This window comes from Clinocottus analis, unplaced genomic scaffold (assembly GCF_023055335.1).
Source record: "Clinocottus analis isolate CAN_PGR_092001 unplaced genomic scaffold, fCliAna1.0.p SCAF_12, whole genome shotgun sequence".
NCBI classification, from domain to species: domain Eukaryota; kingdom Metazoa; phylum Chordata; class Actinopteri; order Perciformes; family Cottidae; genus Clinocottus; species Clinocottus analis.
Genome location: NW_027175843.1, coordinates 604,038 through 616,137, shown reverse-complemented (window position 1 = coordinate 616,137; position 12,100 = coordinate 604,038). Strand labels below are relative to the sequence as shown.

Here is a 12,100-nt window from a genome sequence, read left to right as displayed (position 1 = left end):
CCTCCCTGCTGCCTCTGCATCACAACTCGTCCTCTTCATCTATCCTCCAGGTTCTCTCACTTGCCTCGTCTCTGCTCTCCTCTCCTCCTCCTCCGCCTCTTCCTTCCCTCCGCTTCCATGTATCAACCTCCTTATTTATGTAAATCCACTTGCTGTGAGAATGAAGCTTGTCTAATGTCCTGAACACTGCTGGATTTCATGCCATTTCTTCCCGGTAACGTTAGAATAATGAAAATGTAAATAGCGTTAAGCCGGGTAGCTTAAGACAACCTCTAAATGAAGGCAGAGAGAGAGAGGGACGGAGAGGGCGAGCGTCGGCATGTTTAGCTTCAAAAGAGACCCGACGTCACCGCCCGCAACGTCGTATGCAGCGAGATGAAGCCGCTGAAGCGTGAGCATGGGAACCGGCTCGGAAACGGACTCTGTAGGAATGTAGATGTGTGTGAGAGCTGTCTCTGATGGAGCCGGAGAGGAAACCCATCAAGTGACATTTCAAGCGTTATGCCCCAAAACACCATTCAAGCCTCGCTCCCTCTCTCCCTCCCGCTCTTGTTTGTGTCTTCAGGGTTTGTTCTCCTGGTTGCCAGTTAATCTTGAGGGAACAATCCTGTGAACGGAGGAGATGTTAATCAGCCTTTTGTTTTGCCTCGCTCTGAAGTGGCCGGCCATTAGAGGGATAAAGATAATGTTACGTGAGCGTTGCTGTTATCAATATTCCCTCTGCCTCCCAACACTCGCCTTGGTTTGTACACATACGCTTATCCAAGGGAGGGATAGTGTGTGTGTGTGTGTGTGTGTGTGTGTGTGTGTGTGTGGAGGGTGGGGGGGGCGTCGGTTATGTAAGAAGGATCCAGGAGGGCTTCCCTTGAGGCTTTGCAGCGAGAGGAAAGAGAAAAGTAGAGAAACACGGAGGATGTGAACAAAGAAAGACACAGGAAATGAGGGCAGAGGTGCACAAAGGTGACCTCTCATACGCTGCCGATGAAAATATTGAGTCAGGGAAATGAGAGGGAGGGGGAGAATAAACCAGAATAATTAGTGATTTCAAACAGTGATTAAAAGACAGGCGGAGGGAAACAATCGAGGCAGAGAGAAGAATTAAAATGCAAAATGAATTAAACTGGAAGAGAAGCTTTTGCTTTTGTTTCAGGAATTCTTTCCCACCGAAGATAAGTGTTCGCTATCACCTCCGTGTCCTGCGTCTCCGTAAAGATTGCGAATCTACATCGACTGCAAAACAGCATGTGTGTCCTTCCTATGGCGCTCAACCTTGGGATAACTCTGCATTAGCACATCAGGCTGTTGAGTCAATCCCAGAGCGACTCAGCGAAACAGACCATTGGCTTGATCTTTGATTATAAAAGCCTGCCAGGCTGGCAAGTTAATCCTGGAGCCGAGTCGGCCAATCAAGTTGTCAGGCCGAGCTCACCGTCAATAACACATTCAGGTCGAGCACAAAGGCGCCGGGGGGAGGAGGGGAGCTGATCCGGTCAAAAATCCACCAAATCTTGAACCTATAGATCGGTACGTATGTGCTAAGAAGTTCGCCTTTAAAAGTATATTTGTATTTTGGTAAAAAAAAAGGCAGAATCAATGCAGCATCGGGGAGTTTGCGGGATAACTTGTTGTAGCTGCCTTTTTTGTATTGATCGCCCTGCGAGCGCCGGCTCTCCGCGACGCGGAGCAGGAGGAAGGTTATGGTGCCGTCACCAGAGCCGCCCACATGAGCGGCGGCACGGAGAGACGGACTCGCCGCCGAACAACGAGACGCGAGCGGAGGCAGCGAGGGGCGAGGGAGGAGGAGTGGAAGGAGGCAGAGGAACTAAGGGAACAGATCGAAAGGGAATAAAGAGCGATATGGAGAGCGAGCGAGGAAGGAGGAGACGGAGGCAGACGGGGAGACGGCACTATTTACGGTAGATTAGTTGTTATGGTGATAAGCAGGAGGGAGAGAAAAGGATGGAGTTGTCAGGGTGATGGGGCTGCACTGGGCTGCTAATGATATGTAAAAATAACTGCGCTTAGATTTTGCCCTACCTTTGCAATAAAAAAAAAAGAAAAAAGCGGACGCACACACACGCACACACACATGCAAACATGCTCAGATGAACACACGGAAAGACAAAGCAGTGTGTTGACGCCGGCGCCGCTCATTAGCATTTGGAGACGTACTAAGATTCCTCCCCCACATTCGCAGCATGGAGCTCACTTTTTTCTTTGTTTTTGCCTAATGAGAGATGGTAGATAGACACACACACACACACACACACACACACACTGTGGATGTGTGTGTGTGTGTGTTCCTGTGTAACGCTCGTAGCTCTGTGCTTTTCAAGGTTTGACGACAGCAACTGAGTATCTCAGACAGAAGAAGATGAAGCAGAGGACTTTGGGTAATTGTAGTTTAAACGGCCTGGAGGGGATTCGACATGTTGGTCTTTGTAGTTTTCTTGCCGGCGGTGTAACCTCTGGGTTCAGTGAAGGCATCAGATGTGTGTACATCACTGTCAGACAACAATCACACACACCTCCACATGCCAAGCGCCAACAGACAGAAGCTCAGTGAGTCAATGAGCACACGAGCAGGAAGTCGACTCAAAGCTTTGACTCTGAATACGATGCAAAGCTCAAGAACAATTAATGCTGAATCTGGACTTCTACTCCACTGCATTGTGGGAAACACTTGTTGCTGCACGTGTGACAGCTTATAGAATATGATGCATGACTCCAGCTGCACTGAACAATGTTGTTAGCATGTTAATGAAGTATTAATAATCAAACAATATCATTTATAGTAAATACACAGTGACAGGAGCCAGATGGCTGCTTGTACTTTAGATACGTCAAAGAGCTTGTTGTCACGTTTAGTGGGATCTATCGGCAGGAATACAAGATGTATGTATCTTTACTTTATCGTATGATTAACTGAACGTTGTTCTTGTTAAGTAGAAGCTGATGATGATACTTCCAGGTTGTGCTGTATTTTTTATTTTTTTTACTATTTTGAGTCGAGTAAATAATCTGCACACTGAATAATCTGACAAATAGGAATTGCATGTTCATGCTGATCAATGAGCCGACATACGACACTCAAATTAGATATCACACACACTTAGACACACACACACGCACACACACACACACACACACACACACACACACACACACACACACACACACACACACACACATGTAATGTGGACTAAACTGCCTTCATCTCGTGACACTTCCCCTCATTCACCAACATTTAATTAACTGGCAATCTATTTCTGTAGTATATGTATAAACACACTCAATTAAACACACACACACACACACACACACACACACACACACACACACACACACACACATTTTACAATATATTTTACTCGTGCCACAAACATGAACGCTTCCCCGGCATAATTGCTTCATTATCAGCACAGACCAGCTCACACATATCAAACCACTCCCCTCCATAATCATCTGTTCATTTTGGTAAATATGGCCGCCATCCTCCACACACCACACACACACACACACACACACACGGTTGTGTTGTCCCTGAGCGTACATCACTATGGACTTAGAGACGTGCTGCACATGGTCTCTCATGTGAAACCTTCTCCCGGGCCTTTGTCGTGCTCTTGGTGTGTATCACTAACACATCCGGACATCCTTTGTGTAGTTCTTCACACTTTCAACAGAGGCACAAACCAATCAACAACTTCCTCGCGCTTCACTTCGGTGGGTAAAACAATGCAGCAGTCCAACGCTCGCCTCTCCACCTTCCCATAAACACCGAGGCGCTGCAGCTCGATTGGCTGCAGGAGCCGGTGTGTCCTCGGGCTGTGCAGCTGTTGTGTAGCCAGCAGAGAGAACCGGCTTCCCCGTCTACACAATGCAGCATCCAGAGTCTGGCTCGCCACGAGAAAGCCATTTAATCTCCAGTCGTCTGCATGTGATCAATCTCCCGGCACAGTGTTACTGCAGCGCCGGCCATTCCTCATCATTTAGAGAGCGAGGTATTGACCAGAGGCCACGGCAGCCTGCACGGTGCATTGGTGTGTGTGTGTGTGTGTGTTGTGAGCCCGCAGGGAAAGAATGGACAGAATTGTTCGGTGTATACAACACATCTTGTGTTTGTTTCTCCATTAAGTGTGTGTGTGTGTCTGCATGCACATGCATGTGCGTTAGCAGAGGAGCACAAACAGCAGGATGGCAAACACGCGTATTGATATATTGACGTCTTGTGGGCCGGGTTCTCCGCTCATCATCAATACGGCCTTCGTTAGACATTCCTGCATCGTGGCTCACATAAAAAATAAATAAAAACAGGCACAAGGACATTCACAGCCTCGTTAAGGAGCATCGAATGCAGTCGACTTAGCACGAGGAGGTAAAAGGAGAGAAGAGGCGGATGTGTGACATCATCTCAGCCGTGTTAAGTCGACGGTTCGAGCTGATCAATCGTTTGACTGGAGACCGGCTGCAGCTGTATATTAGTGTCCACAAATCTCGCTGTGGACAGTTGATTTGTCAATAAACTGTTTCAGTCTTTTTCCGCACCGGCATCGACGAGGTCTCACTGCGCCTCGTCGCTGTGGGTCATTCAGTCCGTCTGCCCGACGGAGAAAACGAACACTGGAGCACATTTCAGTGTTTCTGAAGCGTCACAGACATCGCACCGGCGCGATTTGTGCAGCGGAAAAGGAGCGCGAGCGCCGAGACAAATAAATTAACTGACTGGATTTTGTGTTCCTGTCGCCGCACTCATCGCGGGGTTATCCAGGCGTCAGCTGCACAGACTTCATCCCCCACACTGCCTTGGGGCCATGTCAGATTTACAGTTATCCATGACGGGCTCTTATCAGGGATTTGGAGCCGGGACTTTGCAGCGTCATCTAGAATATTGGCTGTATCGGTTTTTTTTATCCCCGCTCAGAGAAACAGCGAGAGGCCGAGGTTGGGATACCACAAGTCACGCACGGAGAAACTTTACAATCACACACAGACACACACACAGACACACACTCCTGACATATCCTGCTGGGATCATAGCGATGCGCTGTCATATCAGAGGATGTCGACAGCGAGCTGACTGCAGTGGCTTTTGGGACACTCCTACGCCGCATTAGGTCATCAGTCACAGCTGGTAGCGTGCAGCTTGGAGTCGTGTCTGTTTATAGTTTTTAGCGTTTGAATATTAGAAGCTCATTTGCATACGAATCTAAACATAAAACATTGTGTATTTTGTTCTTCAGCTGACCATCAGAGCAAAACCAGCAGGCGTTAAAGCGACTTTCACAACAGGGCAGATGTAAACAAACCTTAAAAAGCATTCGACTAGATTAGTTCTTGTTTTAAAAGACATCACAGTCAAATTCAGCGTCCAATTTTGTGTTTTTCTTGCTGAGAGGCTCTCCTTACACTTGCATTGTGCCTTCAGAGTGGAGTCAATAATCCCATTAAAGGCAGTTGAATCAACTCAGGCCCATATTTCCTGTAAGATAGAGCCTGGATGGGTGAAGTGCAGGACGTGGCGCAGCTCCATTCCTGTGTTTGAGTTGAGTGCAGAGTGTTGTTCTCCACTGCAACATGCTCACTCATCCCTGCAGGCTGTGTTTAAGAGCCATTATGCCGGCTAACAGACCGGTCAGCAGGCCGTGGATGTGTTTAGTGATGTGTACTCTCTCATGACATTTGGAGTGCATAAATGGACGCGGCGTTCATGCGGCGTTGTATGTTTTCAGCCTCCGTGCAGGACGGCGCCGAGCAGCAGCTGTGAGCTGTTCACAATCAGGACTATTGTCCGTTTAGCTCCCGGCAGAGCGCCGGGGGCAAGAGGCGGCGCTCGCTGGGCGTCTGCGAAGCGTCCTCATGGTGATATGCTACGCTCAACCTTTGACCAAGGTGACACTGATTGATGGGCAGGTAGTCCCGGCACAGCGCTCTGCCTCTGAACATGCTGAGCGATAGAAAAGAACAGTCTAAAAGCGGAAAGGTTACTCACCGAATCCCAACGGATCTATCCAAGGGTATGTAAAACACACTGTGTAACGTTCCACAGCGAGGTGTCAGAGATGTGGATGGAAGACCGCTGTTAACAATCATATAAAGTGAATATAGTGGCACTTGGCTTTCTTGGTCACATAGTGTGTTGACGCTACATTTAGCGGACGCTTTCATCCAACAAGACTTACTATAAGTGCATTCAATCACCAGTACAGAACCGCAAGAATCACAAATGTACAATTTCTTCAAGAACGCAAAACTACATAGTGCTATAAGCAAGTGCCATTTATATAAGTAAGTGCCATCTATAGGCCGAAAAGATGTGTTTGTAGTTTGCGGCGGAGGATGTGGAGACTTTCTGGTCTCCTGATGTCAACGAGGAGCTCGTTGAGCTTTGAGGAGCAAAGAGTCGCGACAACAACATCTTCCCCAATAACTACAGATGTCCCACATGGGCAATAAAGAGAGATTTAAATGTACAATCATCTCAGAAAGCAATTCAATTGAAATTGCTTCATGCCATTGGTAAGTGCAGTGAGTCCTTCATCCCACAAAGTAAAACAACACGATTCCTTTCCAGTTTTTCAGATCCAAGTGGACACTTTCAGATTATTCCCTTGGTTGTGTCCTCTCTGGACGTCATGGCTTCTGCCCTTTAGATGCTCAGGAATCAGCCTCGAAACATGTAAAGATGGAGAATCAGACTTCGGGTGTGACATCGGGTGTGTTTGAGAAGACGAAGGGGAATGAAGTCTGTAAGGCCGAACCGTAAAGGAACCGAGGTTCCTGCTTCATCCATCACTTCCACAGTTAACCGGTCGTGACGGATTTCTGCTGAGACAGTGATGTCGTCCAGTTGAATGAGTCTAACATGAAACATATAGACGCACAGCTTCAAGACACACTTCTTCTATGTCTTTATATGTATTTAGGATAGACAGCAGGTGATGAGGTGGTCTTGCTGTGAACGTTGCGTTGCTTCGTTTGTGAGAACGTCTAATTGACAACCGGTAATGTACGTTGTGTCACAACTCAAGCACGCATTGTTTTCCATGCAGCCCTCCCACCGGCGCGTCTGGATGTGTGTCGTTGTGGGCGGATGCACATCAGTTGGTCGGGATCTCCCACTGTGCCGTTCCCCAGCGCGTTGTGTACGCTCCGTTTCCCCTCATTGTGCGTGTTTTTTTAATCGTGTCCTTCACAGGATGTTGAACTATTGGCGTGTTGTCATTCTTGAGTCGTCCATTATTTGCTTTTCAACTTGCAGAATAAATGAAAGACGCCTTTGTGAAGTCACCCCAGTCCAAAACATACGACTTCAACCCTTTCACTGTGTGTTAGGGCAGGAATAGAAACTTTCCATCGACGCTGAAATCTAAACGAGGAAAAGAAGTAGTGCAGAGATTTACTTGATAAAAGACTGACGGATCATTCGTAGATCCATTTTTGCCTCGAGCTAATCCATTTATCTTTGAAGAAATACTTTGAAACACATTTTCCTGCACCTTTTCTTCTGGATCCCTCCGTTTCCTCGCTCTTAACCGTGTTTGACAGTGCATGGCATTACTCTGTGCAGACCACCATCTTTTGTGCATTGTTCTTACCCATATTTAACATTCCTCAGAGCTCCCAGCCTGCTGCAAACTGGTAATTGGGTTTGCGAGCAGACAGCAACCCCAGTTAAAGAGTCACTGTCTTGTCTGATTAAAGTCTGGTGTCTTTATGGGCTAATCTCCAGCAGAGAGCCTGGAACAGGCTTACTCAGGTCTGACCGGGCCGGTCCGGGTCGGCCCGAGAAGGAGACGACTGGACTGTGACGGATGAACCCCGACGGCGGCTCAGAGCCCCGGCGAGTGGATCTCACGCCGCGTCGACGCGGCCTCGGTCGACTCGCATGGAGGTGAGAAGACACAGCGAGCAGAGCGCCTGCAGGAAAAACCCTCATCTGCAGCAGCAGAGCACGCACATCCCAGGATGTGGGTCAAACAGACCCGGATGTGAACAGCTCTCACATCCACAGACGTGCGCGAAACCCCCCCAAAAAAACAGCAATCTGCCCCAATTGATATCCGACGCTGCTGAGCCCGACTGTTCATTAAATCCACCAGCGGTGCAACGCGTGGCACAAAGGACGAAGGACTCACATGCAACCTCCACACCTTTGGGAAGCTCATTAGTCCGAGTAATACGGGCCGAGCGGACCCCACACTGAATAATTGTTGAGTTTTTGGAGCGCTATAAACTCTGGGAATCCCTTCCGGACGTTGGGAGAGAAAATCAATTGAACATCTGATTCATCCAGCGTCTCCTGAGGGCTAATCAAGGCCTCAGCTGATCCTCATGTATTCAAGGTTGCGGAGCCGAATCCCCGACTCCTCCTGCTGTCCGACAGAAACAATGAGAGTATTCCCCTCTGGCAGCAAATGCCCAATAAAGATTTCATTAGAACAGGAGGAAAAAATGTCTTTCTTTGTCTCTCACTTTCTTTGTGTTCGGTGTGCTAAAACATTTCCGTTTGGATTCAACAATGCTAATAACTACCTATTAATGACTTTGACCTCGGCACAATGAAGAAGGCTAATAACGGTCACGAGGGTCCAGCTGTTTCTACTCTTTCATCGCCAGCACATGAAGACAAATATCACAAACCTTTCAACCAGAAAACAATCGCCCACCAGGGACGTTATCAGCCAATTAATCTCCTTTACCACCACATTTCATCTCCACCACAGACAGCCAAACTGTCATTTCGTTCAATTTGTCTGAGACCGGTATGGAGAGAGCGATGGAGTAAAGGCAGAAACAATTAATTTGACACGTCTGAGGGCAACACAATTTAATAAAGTACAAAATAAGATACTGAAATCACAACAACTTGCACTGTCAGCACCCACGAAAAGGCTGAGAACACGACGAGGAGGAAGAGACGCCATGAAAACTGCTGAGGGGGCTCGGGGGGGTTTGCAAATAAAGATTTAAAAAAAGGAAGAATTACGTGATAGAGAGAGAGAGAGAGAGAGAGAGAGAGAGAGAGACTGTCCGTGGCCCAGATCACAAGTTTTCCACACGTCTTTATTAATAATCTTCCTGGCGGACGGAGGAGCTTTTCAAAGTGTCATCAAACGGCGGCGTGGCTCCGCCTCCCCTTCGGCAATATTGACTTCACCGCCATCGATATCTGACCGAAGGGCCCAGAGGAGCCGCTTGACTGATCTGATGAGCCGCCCCGCCTCGTCCTCCACGGACCGGAGGGCTCGACCTCACAGGTAACAATGACTTCTTAAGGACCGATCAATACTGGAACAGATATCAGGTACATTGACTCGCTCACTTCATGTGTTCTGTACGAGAGTGAGCTCGTTATTAAAGGTGAATGATCGTATTCTGGGACTTTGTTGGATAACAAAAGTGACAGAGACTTTCCCAATGCGAAGCTGCTGAATGGATTATATATCATTGATCGCTTTAAGCAGCCTGATCGGGCTAATAGGCCGATTTCACTGACATGAGCTTAGCCTTGTGTCTTACCTTTTCATTTAGCTAATTGCAGGTGTGATGACTGTCTTGAACCAGCACGGTGACCATCTACAGGCTGTTAGCGACCGTGTCAACATGTCCAGACACTTTGTACATCTCACATTTACAGACAAGTTTCCACGTCTGCTTATTCTGAATTTCGTTGGTTGGAAATTAAACTTTAACTTCAGGTGAACTTTCACCACACTGAGCGACAGCAAGCCGTCTTGACCGCGCTGATCTTCAGGTCCAAAATGGCGGCGGCTGTCGTAGCTTGTTAGCGGTGTTGTCCTCTGCCAGAGTGTACACGCGGCTCCACTAGAGAATAATAGTTTGCAGACAGTTCTGAGTCAAATGTGCAAATCCATTTTTCATGAGCGCGTTGTACTTTTAGAGAGCGGCCAAGCTAACTTTGTTTGCAGCGACTTATTGAGTGAAAGGATGTTTTATCCTGACACCGAGCTGCAGCCGGCCCCCGCAAACACACAGCAGCATGGACATGTGTTTCCTGCGGGTGTTTCTTCTTCTTCTTCTTCTTCTTCTGCAGAATCGGCGTATGGGTAAGTGTGTCTGTATTCTGTGTCACTGAGCATCTTCTTGGCGGGTTAAAGCACATTATTTATTGATAAGTTGCCCTTCTGCTCTTTGTACCCGTGTCTGTGGCTGTGCTTCCTTCAATATAAAACCTTAATCTAAAGGTCAGTCCTTAAATCTTCGGACATGGCCAGTTATGTCTGACACGCACACACACACACACACACACACACACACACACACACACACACACACACACACACACACACACACACACACACAAACATGGACTTACCTGAATGAAACCATTTGTTTTTCGTCTTGTCTTGTATGAGTTTACCTGCAGAGCTTTGTGCTAGTACTGCATTATCATTATGTAAATACATGGTGCTTCACACGGCGTCACCAGCAGGCTTCTGTGAAGGCAGCGTGTCGTCAGGAACGACCTGAATCCCTTCACGTCTTCCTGTCAGGAAAAGCTTCTATGTGCAATCTTTTTTACTCTCCATTTTCTCTCCTGACCTTTTGCATTTGTTCACAATTGATGCTCAATTTGCTGGCATTTAGAGCCAGAATGAGTTTCACAGTGACCCTCGGTGACCTCGTCACTGAGCAATTGGATCATTTGGTAGCTGTCAATCTCTCTAGACGGTGCTGGGTCCAGCTAATTCTGAGAAGTACAGTGAATATCTTTTCATTAATTCAAACGCTCTTCACCTGAGACGCACTTACGTCTAAATTGCTCAACAGCGCGCCCGCTTTCTTGTGCGAGTCGTTCTCAGACGGCGTCGTCTTTTGCTATTGCTCATCTCAATCGTTCATCTGTTTAAAGAACGTAACACACACACACACACACACACGCGCACACACACACAATAGCTCAATTCTCTGTTACCATTCAGTAACAGAGGAAAGTCCATTCCTTACAGCTGACCCTGCATTGTCACTTTCTTTTTAATTTATTCGTGAATAAGTTTATCTTCTTATGTCTAATAATTCAGAACATGCTGGTTTCTGAAAATGTTGTTTTTCTTTGCATGTAACCCTCCAGTTGACACATCTTCTCTCTTTGTAATTAATATTAAATTAAAGGATAATAGAAGTAAATTCATCTGTTTTTAGATGAGATCCTGCAGCAGAAAGTCACTAAAACATGCATAGAAAAATATTGATGCATCAAGATGAATTGATAATCGTTTCATAATTGCACCGTAGCACTCCGGATTGAAAGGTGCTGACACACACACACACACACACACACACACACACACACACACACACACACACACACTTGCAGCAAGACGCCAGTATTCTCTCACAGCGTCACGCTGTTTAGTGAGCCATTAGGCACAATGACAGCAATAAACAACAATTAAAGACGTTCCAGCAGCTAAACACGACGCAGCAGCGACACTCATTGTGATTCAAGGTCTAGACTTTGAGTTCAGCGTCGACAGAAGTTCATAAAAGAGCAGCACAACACACAATGATTCACTTACGCCTGTGAAATTTTCCAGAAACCTCCAAATGAAATCAACGGCGGAGCCGGCCGCCGACGGTCGGCGGCTAACACAAACAGACTCACACACGTGTGTCAGGAAACAGCCAGTGAGACACATTAACACACAGAGGGTGCAGACACACACAGGAGAGGAGGCGTGGTAAATACCTGAGCCCCTCTTGGAGACGACCTTTACACTCTTGGACAGCGTGATGTACAGCAGGATCAGCAGAGGGCTGGGAGGTCTCATCTTAGCCCCCCCGTCCTCACCGCCTGGAGGACACGTGGGCGAAGGAAGGATGGCAGGAGAGAGAAAAGAGAGAGAGAAAGAGAGAGAGAGGTCAGTCACTGCTTGTGCAGGAGATCAAGCACCTCCATGCTGCTTGTAGACAAGAGGACGTGGAACTGTGGAGGGAAGTTCTGCACAAACGACACACAAAAACCAGCCGGACACTCGCGTTAACGTGACAGTTTTGCACAATACCCAAGGGAAGCTTTCCTGTAACGATTTCCTCCCATGATTGCAATGGAGACGGGTTATCATGGCAGGGACAT

At 47.4% G+C, this 12,100-nt stretch overlaps 1 protein-coding gene across 2 annotated transcripts in view; it reads right to left on the bottom strand.

Moving 5' to 3' along the window:
* Positions 1–12,100, bottom strand: part of il1rapl1a (interleukin 1 receptor accessory protein-like 1a) — a 140,111-nt gene that overhangs the window by 110,511 nt on the left and 17,500 nt on the right. For both annotated transcript variants that reach the window (XM_068571855.1, XM_068571856.1), the window contains exon 2: positions 11,714–11,818. In XM_068571855.1, coding sequence (XP_068427956.1) covers positions 11,714–11,795 — 82 coding nt within the window. In that variant the 5' untranslated portion in view covers positions 11,796–11,818. The remainder of the gene's footprint in view (positions 1–11,713; positions 11,819–12,100) is intronic.